The 17,992-nt window shown below is 46.1% G+C and overlaps 2 protein-coding genes across 5 annotated transcripts in view; one reads left to right on the forward strand and one right to left on the reverse strand.

The window, feature by feature from the left end:
- Positions 1–2,330: 2,330 nt before the first annotated feature.
- HSD11B1L (hydroxysteroid (11-beta) dehydrogenase 1-like) lies at positions 2,331–9,670 on the forward strand. Its single transcript, XM_009331812.1, has 7 exons — positions 2,331–2,415; positions 3,662–3,792; positions 5,199–5,310; positions 6,593–6,684; positions 7,734–7,827; positions 8,695–8,860; positions 9,162–9,670. Exons 1-7 carry the CDS (start codon positions 2,331–2,333, stop codon positions 9,346–9,348), a joined length of 867 nt encoding a protein of 288 aa, XP_009330087.1. The 3' UTR covers positions 9,349–9,670.
- A 5,176-nt stretch (positions 9,671–14,846) lies between these two features.
- Positions 14,847–17,992, reverse strand: part of CELF5 (CUGBP, Elav-like family member 5) — a 31,926-nt gene continuing 28,780 nt past the window's right edge. For 2 of the 4 annotated variants that reach the window (XM_009331817.1, XM_009331816.1), the window contains exons 7-12: positions 17,630–17,774; positions 16,811–16,957; positions 16,520–16,597; positions 16,364–16,447; positions 15,184–15,267; positions 14,884–15,011 (exon numbers count right to left, since the gene is read on the reverse strand). In XM_009331817.1, coding sequence (XP_009330092.1) covers positions 14,884–15,011; positions 15,184–15,267; positions 16,364–16,447; positions 16,520–16,597; positions 16,811–16,957; positions 17,630–17,774 — 666 coding nt within the window. Of the gene's footprint in view, positions 15,012–15,123; positions 15,268–16,363; positions 16,448–16,519; positions 16,598–16,810; positions 16,958–17,629; positions 17,775–17,992 lie in introns of all 4 variants that reach the window. The other 2 variants (XM_009331815.1, XM_009331813.1) reach the window with 2 other exon arrangements.

Below are 17,992 nucleotides of genomic sequence, written 5' to 3' on the forward strand. Positions count from 1 at the left end.
TGGCGAGCCCTCCGCGACGGGCACATCTCCCTGCCTTCTGTGGTAACGCCCCGTCACCAGTTTTTCGTGCTGTACCGTAACGTGCCGGTAGACGGTATCTTGCTGCCCTTCGCATCTCGACGGCCAGGACTTCAGCCCCGTTTCTCATGACAAGGCTCCATCCCATCAACTCTGTCTGCTGCTTCGTTTCTGTGCCGTGCAGTAAGTGCCCGTTATCCCGAGGTACGGCGTTTTGTTGTTAGTGTTATCAGCTATGAACATAATCATTCTTTAATGAATTACACGGTCTGTAAGATTGGACGTGAGGTTTTTTCCTCCTGGAGACCAGGGAGACTCGCGCTGTATAGAGGCTGACTGAGTTCAGAGAGCTGTGGGAATTGCCAGTGAAAGATCTTTTTCTTAGAATCGGATGTATTTGTCTCTTTCTTTTATTTCTCTCTCTCTTTTCCTTTTTTTAAAAACATAAATAGAGCTCTTAACCTTTTAGACTCTGTACGTGCTTACATAAAATTTGGCCAAAACAAGGCCAGCTCTTGCTGTGGGTGCCTATTGTGTTTGGAAACCATCGCAATCCTCAGCGCGAGCATCTGTTTCTCACTTTTTTCTTAATCCTAAGAAAATCCAGACAGGCTCAAAACAGTACATATTTGTTGTTTTATCCACCTTTAAGCAAATATTAGATGGTTCAAACTGCTTATATTCAGCTGACCTGGATGCCCTGTTCATAATAGGGGAGTAGAAATAGGTACAATGAATAGAAATAGAAAATACGTGTTGTGTTGTCAAATCACATTATGCTTTTAACTTAAAACACCTTGAGTTCCAAATCTACCTGCTAACTTCTCAACTTCAAGAATATCTACTATATTATCTCAGAACCTTCCAGCTACTGAAGTTCATACTTGCTGCCATTTTTCCCTTTTATCTTCTCCAGGCCCCAATCCTGCAAAGACTTCTGTCCATGATCATCTTTGCCCCTGGGTAAGACTGTTAATTTCATTATCTCCCTAAGTATTAGCCATATCCTGATATGCTGCCCCCCCAAAAAAAAGCTAGTTTTAAACAAGTTTGCAGAACTGTGGAAGTTGACGAAGTGAATTTTGCAGAAGACAGCTTCAGGAACTACTGCAAAATTTCTTTTTTAATTCCTCCTATATTCACTGTATCTAACTGCTTCTGGCTACTAAAGCATTTGTGAAGGCAGAAAAACTCAGAAAATATAGAGAAATAGTACTGGCTAATGATGCTTGGCTTGCTAAGTGAATGCTATTAGTATCAGTAAGTTTCGATACTGACTTAATTTTTGAATTTTCCTTTTGCAGGACAAGTTCTAAAGAAGGAGAAGTACAGAAATAAATCCCTCAGCTTTTTCCCTGCCTTGTACACCATTTTACATATGGCGTATAATTCCCAAAGCATAGAAAAGCACATCTAAACGTAATTTGTCAGCATGATTTCATATCTGTTTTAAATTTTTGTCGACAGCTGCAGATAATTTATTATTTTGAAAAAGAGGTAATCGTTTAATTAATTTTGCTTTTCAGATTTGATGTATTTTACATCAAATATATCTGTGAGAATCTGAAATAGAATGCAGCAATACAAAATGCAGAAGGCTTTTACTGTAAAATTAGACTTTCAAGTCATGGTTTAAATGAGGAATTGGTGCTGACTCCACAAGTTTCTGTGGAGTGTTCCATTAGGGGCAGACATTTTAAAAATAATTCCTCCAGTCCAGTTCATTTAAGACAGACTGAATGCCAGGCGGCTGTCCTGGAGCAAATGAAAGGCTGAGAAAACAGTAGCTGAGCAAGGCAGGAAGATGAGATGATTTCCTGAGCTTTCTCCAGACCTGTATTCTGCCCTCTTTGGATCCTTCTTCTTGTATGAGAGCAGGTTTCATTGTCTTCAGGCCTGCAGCTTTACATTTTTCGTCCTGCCAAGGTTACTTCCTCTGAACAGGGAGTTGCACTGCTTGCCACAGCCAAGCCCTAACCTTTCTTGGGCAAATGCAAACCATTCGCAGGACCTGTGGTGTTCCCTCCCTGCAACAGGGAAACAGCAACTTCTTTACAGCTTCTTATCGAAGTGTTGATTGTCCATGTCTTCCCTATCTTTCATTCTTGACAAAGATGACCTTGCCTCCCAATGGAGACATTTCTCAGGTGGAGTCTCAGTTCTACACAGCACCTCTCTTGTATGCAGGACAGAAAAGGACTTTACATGCCTCTTGCAGGTTGGCTGCCAGCATCAGAGGAAGGAGATTACAGTATTTTGGCTGGAGTGCTCGGCTTCAAGACTTCATTTTGTTCTTCACAACGTGGAGGGATATGAAGCCAGTTGGAAAAGTGCTTTGTGCCACAGGGATCGTAGCTGGGCTCCTAGCTTTCTTCTGGAAAGACCCTTTTAACCCAGGTAGGCTCACCAGGGGGGTCATTCCAAACTGGAATATAAGTCACGTAAGAGAAGAGGTTGAATTTCCAAACTCTGACTGGTGGTCTCATTCCTGCCCATAGTCTTAGCAGAGTTGGTGGCCGCACAGCAATGCCTCATTCCCAGAAATAAAGAGAAGCTTGAAACAAAGAGGAAGACAAAATGGTCTAACAGCATTTACAAGGGATCCTGCTGTCTATGTGGGGAAAAAATGACATGTACTTTGCCACTGCCTTTTTCTTTTTTTGTTTTGATTGCAAATTCCTTGGGGTCAAGAACCATCTCTATAGATGTGCAGTGCCCAGCACAAGAGGGCTGACATCTCCAAACTGGTGGCAAAGAATAAATGATATGCAGAAGGCAGGAGGCCCAGAGCCTGGTTTATGTTGTACAGCTTTTTATAATGTGAAAACCAACTTCATCCTTGAAAGATACTGGTCTAGGAACGCAGGCAGAGGGCATGTGACACAGCTAGCTTGCATAATCATATCATTATTCCCTGGCAGTGATAACCTAGGCATAATGTCCACAACAAACATGCAGTGACAAAACAATGCACCTCTTGGGCAGTTGGGCCTGGGGGTTGTTCCATGGCAACTGAGCCATGCCAGCTGCATGCTTTTATGCATTATCCAACTCCATGGAAGAATGCGGAGCTGGGAAGGAGGGATGGGAATGGTGAAACAAGGCTTGGCTGTTTGGTTTCTAGCACCCCAGCTGCTGTCTCAGTGAAGTGGGTCGGACTGAGCCTTCTGGTCCATGACTTGAAGTATGAACCTGAGGGTTGTCAGGATGGAGGAGGGAACTGTCTGTTGCATGTTAGTGGAGCTAGGCCGAGCTGACTGCTGTGTGCTGGAGCTTGTTGAGCTAGCCAAGCTTTCCTGTGACCCAGGCCAAAACAGATCAGTATGGCTGACTACTTGACATGAGGTGGATGATGACTAACCTTTTTGTTGTAGGCACCTGTCAGAAGGGAAAAATAGCTCATTCTTCAAAGATTAGGTGATTTTTGATTATTTTCAGTCTAGCAAGAATTGGAAGGTATTGTTAATCTCATGGCTTTGTCAGCTCAGTCCTGCCTCTTCTAGTTTTGGAGAAGCATCAAGACTTTTGAGCACTTACTTACACACACCTTTCTACTTTAGAGCTCTGCCAATAGTTAAGGGCAGCTCCTCTGCTGCTTCCTTCACTTACTTCTATATCTTTTATTCTCTTTCCCATAAATAAGAGAGCTTGTCTGCTGCCCGCGTTCTCCTGACTGGAGCCAGTGCTGGGATTGGAGAGCAGATGGCATATCATTATGCCAGATTTGGTGCTGAAATTGTCTTGACTGCTAGGAGGGAAGCTGTGCTGCAGAAGGTAAGAACTTCCTCGTATGAGGGAAGACATAAGAGATTTGGACTTTTACCAAAACAACAACAACAAATTAGTTGTCAGCGTGGTAGATTTTCCTTCAGAACTGTTGTTGAGCAAAAACAGCTTAGGTACATTCAAAATTCTTTCCACTTATGTAGAAAGATGGAACATGCCAGTGACATGTTTTGAGCCTGATTTGCTGGCAGAGTCCTGTGCCATTCTTCTCTGTAACTGATCTCCTAGGTGGGCTACTTTGTGTTGTCACACACCAGTGCCTGCTGCAATATGCCTGGTTTTTCTTACCAGAAGGCAGTAACACTGCATACTGGGGAGGTGTAACTCAGAAGGGAGCTTGATCTCTACAGGAAGATGCATATACACTGCCTGAACTTTTTACTGCCTGAACATTACACGAGGAAATGGTATGAAGCTGCATCAGGGGAAGTTCAGATTGGACATTAGGAAAACGTTCTTCACAGTGGTCAGTCACTGGAACAGGCTCCCCAGGAAGAAGTGGTCACAGCACCAAGCCTGTCAGAGTTCAAGGAGCATCTGAACGATGCTTTTAGTCATATGGTTTAGTTTTCGGTAGTCCTGCAAGGAGCAGGGAGTTGGATTCAATGATCCTTATGGGTCCCTCCCACCTCGAGATATTCTATGATTCTATGAACTACAATTCCTGTGTGATGTTGTGCAGCTTTTCAGAGTCCAAACAGTTCTATTTGTAGCTGTTTTGTTAAAGACTCAAACCTTTTTGTAGGTTAAATAATTTTTGACCAGCTCGAATAGATGAGATTTGTTTATCTGTCGTTTATAAAATGGGACAATATTTAGAGAAGGTATCTCTTAAACTGTGGGGATAGGTGACTTGCAAGAAAAGTTCTTCACAATGAAATGGCACAAAAGGAGAGTTGGGGACAGTGAGCATAAGAATAGTTCCTAATGCCTGGAAGGCATTATTTCAGCAAATAGCTAAACTGCGTATCATTACTGGGTACCTTCACATACTCAGCGTAGCAAAGAAACTATGAAAGATGAATACTGCTAGAGCTTTACCAGGTGTTTTGGAACAAAAAGAAGAACTTAATGTAAAGCATAACCCTTATTCCAGAAGAGTTCTCCTGAAGAAGACTGTCTTTTTCGCGTGGATCTTGATCCAAGGTAGATTGAATCTGCATCCTGCTAAGAGTTACCTCTATTTTACTGTCTGGTTAAACAAAGTCTGGATGCAAAATGAGCTCTCTGTGGACTGAATAGCAGTAGATTTAAAATTAAAGTGTGTCTCTGTCCAGAATTGACTCTCACTGACTGTAGTACGGGGAAAAAAACAGTGCCTTACAGTGCCCTTATTTCTATTCTTTCCCCCCTACTCCATATTGTTAATCTTTGGATGTGTGTTCTTTTTCAAGGTGGTGGAGAAATGCCTGACACTTGGAGCAAAGAAAATATTTTATATCCCTGCAGATATGTCTTCCCCTTCAGAGCCTGAAAAGGTGGTTCAGTTTGCTGTCCAAAAGCTGGGTAAGCATCTTGGGCATCTCTTTGGCTTTCAGGTATATAGACAGTTCTCATTCCAGTAGGAGCTTCCTGCTTCAGTTTCCTTATGTTCCTCACTGAGGGGGATGTTTAGGATGGGAGGGTGCGGGGTTTGTAAATACCAGTCTGGATGTGGCCATCTTTTTAGCTGCCTTTCATGGGGAGGGCATGTCTTTTGCTAGAGGAGAAAAGTATGCAGAAAGTACTTGCTCGCAATAATTCACTAAAACCACACCCCATAGCAACAGCTACAGTACCTCACCTGTCACAGAGTACCACATGTACATGCATTTGCCATATGTGAGCAGGTACCAGCTGCACACACCCAACCGTGAACATAGTGCCTTGTGTTGAGTGAGACAGAAACTGGGAGGTCTGAAAACAGTGATCTGCCCCTGTAGCAAAGCTCAGTCCGAGACTGTACAGAAGGGGAAGGTGGTCTTATTTTAACCAGAACTGATTCACACTACTCCCACTCTCATGCATTCACGTTCACTCATTTTTTAGTACTCAAAAGCAACAAGATGTGTATGACTAAGTACCTTGGCCAAACTTACTTGTGGTGATACAAAGGACAAGGGATGCCCACTGTTGAGTCCTCATCGTGTCTTCTGGGTTCTTGGTACTGACCATGTGCTGCTTTTTGATTGTCTTTTGTGCCCTGTAGGAGTTGAGTGATTATGATCTTTTCCCTCTCCATCTTGTCTCATTTGGGTCAGACTGTCATTAGGCAACATTTTCTGTTATACTCACTATCCTTTTGTCCATTATTTGAGTGTCTTAATTACTTCATTATGCTCTTGGTTTTCCTGATGTGGGCATCTTAAGAAACCGTGTGTAAGTGTGCTGTGATCTGGATGACCTGCCAGTCCAGCAGCCATCAATTCATACCTTTCTTTTAAACCTTCTGCTGTTTCTGCTGATACATTCCCATACCAATCGTAATTTTTCTGTTACAAATTTGTATACTTATAACTTTGAAAATAGAGTGTACCACCAGAACTAAGTTCCAAGTCTGCATTACCCTGAAACATCATTTCAGAGAGCTGCTGTCAAAGAAGAACAGCTTTCCTTCCAATTCTACCCTTAAGGAGCAGGCAAAGCTGCTCCCAGATGGACATCTTTTATGTATCTTCATGGTAAAGCACTTTCTAGCCTTCTGAGGGAGCAGTTGGTTGGTTCAGCCCTCCTGCTGGCATTTCTGAGTTCCTTGGTTACTGGTTAGGGGGTGGCCCCTTTGTTTGACTGCTTTTTCTCTTATCCACAGGGGGACTGGATTACCTGGTGTTGAACCACATTGGTGTGACCCGTTTCCAGATGTGGGCTGGAGATGTGGAATACACCCACTGGCTCATGCAGGTGAGGTTTCCCAGCAGGAAGAGCTCACCTGGAATTGGGTCAGTCTGGCTTCTCCTGGGACAGCTTTGGGAAGCTCAAAGGCAAATTCAAGTCTGTGGAAACAGTTGAGAACAAACCTTTTATTTCATTCGTGTTTCAAGTCAAATGGTTTGGAGGCTTTGTTATTAGACAGGTGTTTTGCTCAGTTGGTGTATATGTGTGCAAAGGAATGTCTGTGAAGAACTTCACTTCTCTCCTTCCTTCTGTTCTTAGCACAGGACTGTTAGGGATTGATGGGTAGTTATGGACAGTTGTGCAATATATGTCTAGTTTAGGAAGGCCAATAGGTGAGGAGCAAGCACTTCCTACTAATCTATAGCAAGTGCACATGTCATTGCAGAACACAATAAGGTTGTTTGAAATGGTGTTTGCCATTTGAGTCTCTGCTCACAGATTCAGAGTTTTCCTATAGAATCACCTTGGTACCAGGTTTTGGGACCATGGAGATGAAGAGCTGTTTTCTTGATTCAGTTGTCTTAGGTCAGGTGGGTCATATTAGTTCTATTTCATGTTGGAAGGAGCCTGTTTGCTGGAGAGCAGGGAACTTGGGAGCACAGGTAAGAAATCTCTTACAAGTGAGAGAGCAGTCAAGATCAGAAGAGATGTTGAACGTTATGCTTTGTTGTAGTCTGAGCTCAGTCAAGAGAAACTTAAAAGGGGAGCAAATTGAGACACTACTGGTGTCCTTGTTGCTGGATAGGGATTGCAAAGAATGGCATATAGAGAAATCAGGGGCAGCTAATTGTCTCTTGTCAAGAAATCTGTATATTAAAGCCCAGGAATAGCCTTTGCTCTGACTCTTCTCCATTGCTTTTTCTGGAATCTGAAAGACTCATGGATGCAATGTTTGTCCCCATCTTCGCAGAGATGATTCTTTTCGCTTGATGTTTGAAAAAGCAAATCCAAGCCCTGCTCCTTTCCATTTCTGACCACTGTATTGGCTTTCTGGCTCATGCTGACCTTCCCTCCAAACCCTCTTGCTTCTTCCATATCGACTTTTATCATTCCAGGTGAATTTCTTCAGTTATGTGGCACTTGCAACAGCAGCTCTTCCCACCCTGGAGAAGAATAAAGGCTCTCTGGTGGTTGTTTCTTCCCTCACAGGTTAGTGTCTTTAACTGGCGTAAGTGCTGGCCTTGTGGAAACAATGGTTCCCAGCACATCATGTTTCTCTGTGTCCTTCAACCCCTCAACACATTTTCAAGCTGTGCATTTTATAGTAGCAAGCAGGATGGTGGCTGGCTGGCCTTCTTGTTTTCTGGAAGACCTTCTCTGTGTTGCACCATTTTGCATTCCCTTGGAACTTTGCTCTTCACTCACCATGTGCCCAGATCTGCTTGTTTGGCTCCTGTCCCTCACAGCCAGGCCCATCTCTCCTGCATTTCTGATGCAGCATTAAGACCATCCTGCCACTCTAAGGCCTTCTGGCTTTGGCCAGCCCGAATAGCTGGCTGCTGAGTAGCTGCACCTACTGTACGGGACAGAAAGGCAGGAGAAAGTGTTCAGTGTGTGCTCAAGGGAGCTGCATCACCATACACAAGTTCAGACTACGGCTTATCCCTGCCTTGTGACGTAATGTGCCTTGGTGTCAGAGAAATGTTATGGCCAGATGCACCAGCATGTGAACCAGTCCATGTGTTTGCATGTGATGCGGGAGGGGAAGGCTACAGGTAGATCATCACACTGGGCTTTTTAGCCCAGCATGTGACCTGGTTACTGTGTAAGTTAAAAGAAATTTCCTCCCCTTATCCACATATGTGGTGGCTCTTGGGCTGGGATGTGCTTATACAAAGAGGTATAATTTTCTAAGTGCCTGCGTGTGACTAGAAATAGAGGGAAACTCACCTGAACAGAACATGGGTTGATGCAGGATGGCAAAGCCTCTGTCTTTGCCCAGATTCCCTCTCCATGGCACCATCCTCTTTAGAGCCACTTTCTTGGTGTTTTCCATTCTCTCCTTTTCCTTTCCAGGGAAAATACCCACTCCCTTCACCACTTCTTATTCTGCCACCAAGTTTGCACTGGATGGATTCTTCAGCTCGCTGCGCCATGAACTCATCATGCAGAAGAAAAACATCTCTATCACACTATGCATCCTGGGCCTGATTGATACCGATACGGCATTAGAGAATACCAGGTGCGTATCTGGAGGAAGATGTAGGAGTCTGGGAGGGAGTGTGTCTGCAGGAACATCTCTTTTCTTGAAAGCATGCAAAAAAATGCACCACAACTGTGTTTAAGATAGTGTGCGCATCTGTTTGGATGTGCAAGAAAATTAATGGGAAGAGTGCATCTGCTTGGGTACATCATGGGTGTTGTGCATGTCCACCTCAGCATGGAACATGAGCATGCAGAACCCTGTGGTAGTCAGTCTGCACAGTTAAAACCACACCAAGGATTGACTGGCTTTGAGTGATCCTCTGACTGTTTCCTTCCAGGGGCAAAGTGCACCTAACTGCTTCTCCTGCTCCTGAAGCTGCACTCGCCATCATCCTGGGGGCTGCCACACGAGTGCAGGAGGTGTTCTACCCATGGTGGCTGCATCACGTGTGCTGCCTCTGGGTTTTGTTCCCCAATGACCGGGACCAGGTTTTACAGAGTTACTATAACTACAGCAGTCCTTAAGGCATGCCCAGTCTCAGCCCCCTCTCCCATCCTACATCCCTTCTAATCACATTGTCCTCCATCCTGCTAAGCATCCTATTCAGCCATTGGTGTCAAGCAGGAGCAGGGCAGTGGTGGTGGCAAAGTCATATAACTTGTCTTGGTCTCCCTCTCATCCTGCTTCAGCCAAGTTCTGATATTTCTACCCGTCAGTCAGAGATCTTTCCCACTGTTCACTCTGTGTTAGCCCTCCACCCATCTCCCCTCCTTTCAGCCTCACCTGTCTGCTTTTACTGCCTCCAGTCTTCTCTCAGCTCCAGCTTTAACCTGTCTGTACAGGATGTCCTGGAATGTCTGTACATTCCTGGGACATCCTGCTCCACTGCTTCATTGTTTTGTGGATTCTGTGAACCTTTTTGCTTCCTATAAATAGAATTTTAATCTCTGTTTTAATTAAACTATTTTTTTTTAATGTGTTGGTGTTACATGTTGATGCTACCTCTGTGAAGGAAGGCTGGTGACCTGGCTTCTGTGAGCACAGGCCTGTTGCTAGATGTTTGCTGACTGCATGGGACCTGTTAAATCGGCTCTTCCTTGCTGTAAATGCCAAGTTGGGTTGATGATTCCTGCACTGAACAGGAGAAAGAATGTAGAGGGAATTCTTCCCTAACACGTTATTCCTACGAATATGTGTCATGCCTTGTAAGTTCTAGCAGCTAAGAAAAAGCAGTCTCTGCTTGAATTCTCCTGGGCTGGGAATGAATAAAGGATCCTATGTGGGCTCCTTGGTGTCTGAGAGGATGGTTATTTTTTTGTGTTGTTCCCATCCGCAATGCATGAATCCTGAAGAAATTTTAAGTAGCTTTGAAAGCTGAACATTTTGTAGAAACTGGTTAACAGGTTTGGAATTTATTGGAACAGCCAGGTATTGCTTAAAAAATAGACTTGTCTAGGGGATACAGAAATAAAATGGAGTGTGCAGAGCCTTGCCAATCGCAATCTTTCTTCAGTCATAGCTGGTCTTCTCCAAGGAGAGAAAAAAAGCAGGTTGAGGGGTACATTCTAGCCCGTGAGAGGTGGCTTCCTGGGAAAGGGTCGCTGCATGCCCCCCCCTCCTTTGATCTGTTGACAGCTAGGTGCTAGACTAAGTGCACTCTTGTTCTGAGCTAAATATAAAAACTAGCTAAATATAAAAACTTGTGTGCCTGCAAGAAATGTCACTGCAGCTTGAGTTCTTATTCTTGCTACTGGGAATGGTGTGTGGCACTTTTAGTCACAAGTACATTTTATTCACATCATAGAACAGGCACCAGCTGAGTGTTTTCCTTCCTCTCTCCTTGCCATTCACTGGATTTTGACATGACCAAGCTTTCTACGGAGCTGTGTGGAAGTAAGAACTCACCACAATTCACAAGCTCTGGAGTTTGAACTCGCCCCTTCTGAAACACACACCTGCTTGCTTCTCATGACAGTTTGCAGTATACACCTTGGCTCAGTCACTGCAGAATTGTGTTGGTGCAGGGGCAAGGAGGCCTCAAAAATTGACGTAGTCCTAGATTTCATTCTCTGCTCATATTCTGCTTTTCTTCTGTGCCATTAAACAGGGGTTTCAAAGCAGAGGCAAGTCCCAGGGAAACTGGTGCTTTTATAGAAGGGATGGGCAGGGGCTGAACCATGGGCATGGCAAATTGAGTTGGTTCTCTACCAACCCGAAGTGTGTTTGTCACCTTCAGGGCAGAGATGAGGAGTCTCTGCATTTGCTTTCCCTTTTCCTGGTTCTGTGCATAGCACCAGATGGGCTGGGCTCTGGCTCTTGATTGATTGATTGATTTCCTTCAAGGTGCTGTTGGGAGAACCAGTTTTGTTCTCTCAGGTGTGAGCAGAGTACACAGGAATTCTTAAAAGATGTCTGGTATCTGCACACAAGAGCTGTGACTGGTTTGTGTTTAGCTCTGCTGGAGCTTGGCTGCTGAACTCATTCATTGCAATTGGGCTAATATAACAAACTTGCATTTTGGGGATCATATGCTGAAGACTGGAGTAAAAATCCACAGACAGCCTTCTTGGAGACACAGGGACACTGTGTGGTGTTCAGAGTAAGGCAGGGTTGTATTCTGTAGGACTCAGGCTTTGTCATCCATCTCCCTGTGAAATGCTTTTTAACTGACTGCACAGATGATTTGCTGAATGGAAACACTTTCCTCACCCCAGACCTTTGGTGATTAATGTCTTCAAGTGTAAGCATTATCTAAAAGCAGGTGCAACTAACACACAAAGTAAAACCCCAGTTATTTAGCAAGTAAAACTTTTATTAAATAAATTTAAGATTTTTTTTGACCAGAGTGAGGAATTTGACATTGACTTGATTGAAACTTGTATTGCACCTACAACATTGTACAGTCACATCAGTAACTGTGATGGAAGAAACTGTAAATGCTTGTTTTAAACCAGCTTGACCTAGAATTTCCAAAGTCCTTTTTTTTCCCATTTTGTGTTTATTGGTCGTTTTTTTTTTTTTTTTTTTTGTTCAAAATTAGATTAAGTTTAAACTTCATGAAATTACTTGTAGCAGAAATAAAGTACATTATACAAATCACGTACATAATAGATGTTAAGTATAAAAATGGTATTTACAATAAGTAAACATGGACTATAGAAACACACAGACTCGCAGTGTTTCATCCATCTCAAACTCTCAGCATCAGATACAGAGGGGTGGTTGAGGAGATGTGAGGGTACTTAAAGAACTGTGCCACAAACATCTGACCAAAGGGAAACTGGAGGAGGATGAGAATTGGCTGAGGTTCTCTGAAGTCCCCACAGCTAGCCTCAGTATCAATTGCATCAACCTTGCTCCACCAACCCTCTGTTCATGTTTGAACGCAGACACACACATACACACATACACACACACACACACACACACACACACAGAGGGGAAATGTTCTTGCTACCTTATCAAACTCTGGAATATTGAAACTAATCATTCAGAAGGTTTGTGGGGTTGGTTGGTTTGTTTTGTTTTTCTTTCCTTATTTTGGTAGAAACTTAGAGACTGTTTGAAGTTGTTAAAGGGATATGCCTTGTCAGCATGACACCCCCACCCCCAGGGGATCTTTGTTAAATCAAGCTCTGAACTATGTTCTGTGCTTAAGTGTATGTGTATATAGCTGTATCTATATATGCTGCATAATGTGTAATATGTCCCTTGGAAGGGTGGTGGGGAAAAAAACAGAATGGCAACCCTCTTTCATCATACTATCCTTGTGTCTGCTTGGGAGAGCTTTGCAGAGGGTGTAAGAGGTGAGTCCTCTTGCTAAACTCAGATGGAGAAAACGTCCCGTTTCATCTGGGAATCGAACTGCCCACTAACAAGCGTTAGGTTACTTCCGAGATGGGGAGGCAGTGTGTAGCCCCTGGGAGGCTTCTGTCACTCTGTTTTGGAGATTGCATCAGCTCACACTCTCTCATCTTCTCTTGCCTTGATCAAGAAAATGCTCCGTTACCATGGAGAGCTACAAAACACAGATCTGTGCCACGTGTGGGGAGGCAGTACAGTTCCTGTAGGTAAACAGACTGGTTTCCTGCGCTTTCAGCCTAATCGAGGAGTGCTCAGGATAGGCTTTGGCACCAAATTCCAGGAGCTTTGTCTGCAGAAGCCCTTGGAAAGGTAAGACTGAGAGCTGTTGAGATCCTTAACCAGGCTGGTGCTAAGGTCAGTGGATGAGTGACTTGAGCTGAGCAGCTGGCTGTGCCCTAATCCTGGAGGTATGTAGTTCTCTTTCTCCTTGCTTCTTGCTAATGTTAGGCAGAGAGATGCGTGCTCTCCCTCTCTCTCTCTCTTGCGCTCTGTCCATCCAAGCATCCTCTCAGAATGTTCAGGCCTACCTGCAGTGCTTGCTGAGAAGACACTGTTGCAAAGGTAAACCCTTAACTTCCAATCCTTCTTGCAGGGAGTCAGTCTCTGAATGGAAAGTTTGGTCCTGTGAGCCACTTTAAAAAAAAATAGAGACTGTGTGTATATATATATATATATATATATTTATGTTTATCTATGAAAGGGCCAGGAGACAGGGCAGGAGGGAGGGAGGGATGGAGCTAAGTTGCCATACATCACTGCGGTAACCTAGAGACAAACCAGTGGGTTTTCTTGGTCCATGTACTCCAGGCATACCCCAAGAGGAAGAGCTTCGGGTCCCCAGGGGCTGCTGGTTTTCTGGTCCCTTTGCTATGCACCACTTTAGCAGCAAATATGCGAGTCCGTCGTGGCAAGAATCTTCCTGCTGGGCAGATATTGAGCCTTCTCTTTAATTGCGTGTTTTGGGGAGGAGGGCAGAAGGAGGATGGGGTGGGTAGGTGGGCAGCAGAGGAAGGAAAAGGGTGGTGCCAAAAGAGTTGATAAATTTACTGGCCTCTCTGTAAATCAACCTGAAGCAGAAATTCTTCCTCTGGACTTTCCCTTCACCTGAATAGAAAGGGAGGAGGGAGGGAATTGGGAGATTAGGATGACATCTGTGCAAACCTCAGGCTTTGAGTTGCTGTTGCTTAAACGTGGAAGACGATGACCCCAATTAGAAGAGACCAAGATCAGCCCTCCCTTGCTCCCAGTCTGTTGGCTGGTAGGAGCTAGCTCTTTGACAGCCAGCTCTCATGTCAGGCAGCTCTTCTGTGGCCCTTCAGGGTCTCACCTTTTCTCTGTTTTTCTGTGATCCTTGTGACTCATGGGATTGTCCCTTCTTACCCTGGAAAGCACTCTCTGCAGACTGATTTCAGGGCACATGTAATAATTGAAAACAAAACTATTGGGTTTTAAAACCTTTTTTAGGAAGAGGAATGCTTTTTGGGAGCAGTCAGAAAGTAGACTGAAACCTTGCTTAGGCCACAGGCAGGTAATTTCAACCCATCTGCCTGTCAGGGCCCTGAGTGCACCAAGGGGCCTTAATGGCCTTGACCAGCCTCACCTGTGGCTTCTGTCAACACTCTCTGCCCATGGGCCCGGGACTCTCATTACAGCTCAGGCCTGTGCCTTCAGTCCTTGTCTGGTCTACATCACGGAAGTGCCAGTCTCCACCTGTCCATGGACCTGTCCTGGATCTTATTATTTGGACTCCAACCCTTGGATTGTCTTCCCATCTTGATGTCAGATCTGTTTATTATTCTCATTATAGACCTGCCTGGCAATCACTGGACTATGTCTGACGCTGTTTGTCTTCACCAGACCTGGTCCTGGTCTTGACCTGCAGATTGGCTCTCTGGCTTGGCCTTGGGCCTGCCTCATTGCCACAAACTTGCCTGATGATCTAGACTCTTGGTTGAACCTGGCCATCATCTCCAGGCCTGCTTGGTCACCTTGCTCAGGTGCTGGGGCTGGGCCCTGGCAGGTGAAGCCTCTGCCCTGCTAGCTGTGTTACTGCATTCAGCTCCTGGCTTCCCACCCCGCAGGGAGCAGCCAGACCTTGCTGCCCCCTGACACTGGCCAGCACTGTGTAGGAACTGTGCTGTAATGGTGCCAGCTTTACCTGTGCTGCAGAAGTGACTCCTGCTTGCTCACTGCTGTCAGTAGGGATGGTTAGCATCCTTGGGTCGTTTTAACTGGACCTTCAAACGTTTCATGCCAATCTGGAAGCCATTCATGGCCTGGATAGCAGTCTGTGCACTGGATGGGTTGTCAAAGCTTACAAAACCTGAAGGACAGGACACAGGCATGGATAATAATGGCACTGTTGGTGCCATGCCCAATGATGAGTGTCCTTGTTATCCATCATGCTTCCCTTGCCTGCTGGCATCAGCACTCACCAAAACACTTGCTCTGGTTGGTGGCACGATCCATGAATACCTTGGAGGAAATGATATTGCCAAAGGGCAGGAACATCTGCATCAACTCATTGTCTCCAAACTCCTGAGGGAGATGGTAGATGAAGAGATTGCAGCCTTCAGGACCTACAGGCATGGGGACAATGGGGAGGGACAAAACAGAGAGCCCCCAAAGGGAAGGGGAAGAGAAACGGGCTCAACTCAGAGCACAGCACTGGAGGAGAACCCCAGCACTGCCTCCTTCTGTCTCGACCTCCCCTTGCTTATCTATCTCAGTCACTGGTCCATGAAGGGTTCTGAGGGCTCGCTAAAAGCCGCTGGGAGGCAATATGCAGAGCTAGAGTTGCTGGAGAGCAGATTCACTTTCACAGCTTGCCCAGTTCCCATGTGGGGTGCTGGACACAACAACTCTGTGAGTGTCTGGGTGTTGTTTTGCTGGAAGGAAATTAGCTGAGGCGACAGCTCCTTGTTCATAGCTCTCCCAGTCCTAGGAGAGCAGCAGACACTGCTATGTGAAAGCTGCTGCTCTAGCATTCTCTGCCCACAGCTATGCAGTGGTTGCCTTCAGCCCATAAGCCACAGCCCCAGCTAGAAATCTCCTGGATTGCCACACATGCGATTTATGGGCTGACCTGGTCCTGCCCACTCCTTCACTTGCTCCCTGTGAGCCTGATGAGCACAAGGAGCTGTTCCCTCACTGACACCTGCTGTATGAAGCAGGAGCAGAGAGAGAATGCCTTTGCCTCCAAATTCTGTCCAGGCCAGTTTTGAAATAAGCTGAAAAACAAACTCATGAGGCTAGGAAGGCTGAAGACAGAGGACAGTACATTGGAGAGGCTGGTTTAACTGGTACCAGTGTGGTTCTGGCATCAGTAAAGATGGGAAGGAAGTGCTCTTTTCCCCTGCCTGCGTAGGGAAGGTGCTGACTCTACACCCTTTGGTGTCAAAGCTTGGTGCTCTAGTGCTTGCTGTCCCCTTTGTACTTGGCAGCATCTGGCCAAGGATGAGCTCACAAAGTTTGCATGACAAGCAGCCTCTGAACCCTTCCAGTCCATTCACTGCAGACACATGGTTGGTTCCGTAACCCAGCTTCAATATTAAAGATTAGAATGGACAAAGATTAGTGCTGTCTCCTCTCCATTGTTTCTGTGGTGCAAAAGACAAGCTACACAGATCTCCCCCCCGCCCCGCCAGACACACACGTTCCCACCCTGATCCTCACCTTCTCGTTGCTGCTGCTGCAGGATGGGAGGTGGCTGAGGGATGCTCTGAGCAATGGGGGTGATGGTGGTGGTTGGATACACAGCTGTATTCCAAGGAGACAGAACAAACTGTTTACCTGAGGATCTGGTCAGCCACACAAGGGCCTGAGGGAGACAAGGGAAGCTGGTACCTGCATACTGCTGAACTCCTGTGAAGGCTGGGTGCAAAGTCTCTGCTACTGAAGGGCTCTGGGCTGCAGAGAACATAATCAGAAGCACAGCAAAGGGAATCACTCATGCATTCTCTCTGTCTCTCTTCCCCACCCCCACCAATGCCCCTGCCAAGTGAGCCTCAGTGCCTGGCTGGTAGGGAGCTAGAAAAAGTGTTCTGTGTGGGGAATCCAGAAAAGAGGAGCTAATTGCAGTTCCTGAAGTCTATGTGGGGTTTTTTTTCCTGCTCTCTGTACCTGAGTATGGCACAAGGCCATTGGTGTAAACTGTTTCCAAGGTTGGATGCCCATTTGGGAATGGTACCACTCCAGTGAATCCATTTGAAATAGGTGTCACCAGTCCTGGCATGGCTGCTGTTCCCAGGAGAGGCGGTGAATGTAGCCCTGTAGAGCAAGAAGAGAGGACTTCCCATGAGAGTCAAGGTCCTGCAAAGCCTGCACTCCCTCCTTCCATCTGCCTGGCAAGACTGCTGTATATGAAGCTATTACCTCTTCTAGTTGGCACATGGAGGTGGCAGACTAGTGCTGAGCCTTCACAAAATTAAAGGCAACACTAGCGCAGTGTTGGTAGTCCTGGCTGCTGTCAGAGCTTTGGGATGGAACATTTTTAATCCAGGTTTGTACAGCACCTAGTATGATACAGCCCTGTTCTTGACAGGTGTTCAAACCCAATATGCATTATTGCTGGTAATATTACTGTGGGATGATGATAATGAATACTAGCACTGCTCTACTCAGAGTCAGGTGCAATCCTGGGAACCTGGTCCTTCTTTACTATATCAAAGGGAAAAACTGCAGCAGAGAGGAACAGCAGTAGGGCAAGAGAATGTGCGTTGAACATGTCAGGGTATCGGGGAGGTTGCAGAAATTTGTGCAGAACTAGGGACTGCTGTCCTCAGAGGCTGCCGTGTTAGAAAAGGGTGGCCTAATCCAGACGCTGAGCCCAGAGGGATGTGGGAACTGTTTTACCTGTATGAGCACCATGCTGAGTGCTGGGGCAGGAGGTTCACTGGTAGTGAAGGACTTGCTGCATCCCGGCCCACACCAGGCCCTCACCTGATGTTGGTGCAATAGGAGTGGCTGGCAGCCCGTTGAGACTGACGGCACCGATCTGTTGGATGTGGCAAGGGGAAAAGGCGACGCCTGGGCTCAGGTAGCTGCCATGGGAGGTGGAGAGAACCGTCGTCTGCTGCTGCATCAGCTGCAAGGCAGGACCATGCAGTCAGGGCCCCATGCTGCCTGGGGCTTCACGCCACTTGGGGCCTCGCACTGCCCAAGGGTCTCACTCCACTCAGGACCACGTACAGCTTAGTGGCTCACCCCCCCCCCCCCCCGCCCCCCGCGCCCCCCCCGCCCCCTCTGCCCCTGTGTCGCCTTCTCCCGCCACGCCGCCTGCGCTGCCAGCCAGCCTGGGGGCTC

The sequence above is a fragment of the Pygoscelis adeliae genome, unplaced genomic scaffold (assembly GCF_000699105.1).
Source record: "Pygoscelis adeliae isolate BGI_AS28 unplaced genomic scaffold, ASM69910v1 Scaffold239, whole genome shotgun sequence".
NCBI lineage: Eukaryota > Metazoa > Chordata > Aves > Sphenisciformes > Spheniscidae > Pygoscelis > Pygoscelis adeliae.

Excerpts from the sequence above, each read along its gene's own strand:
- HSD11B1L (XM_009331812.1), top strand. The coding sequence starts at position 2,331 with ATGAAGCCAGTTGGAAAAGTGCTTTGTGCCACAGGGATCGTAGCTGGG. Across the intron at positions 5,311-6,592 it reads GTTTGCTGTCCAAAAGCTGG|GGGGACTGGATTACCTGGTG; the intron begins GTAAGCATCTTG and ends TCTTATCCACAG. Across the intron at positions 7,828-8,694 it reads GGTTGTTTCTTCCCTCACAG|GGAAAATACCCACTCCCTTC; the intron begins GTTAGTGTCTTT and ends TTTCCTTTCCAG.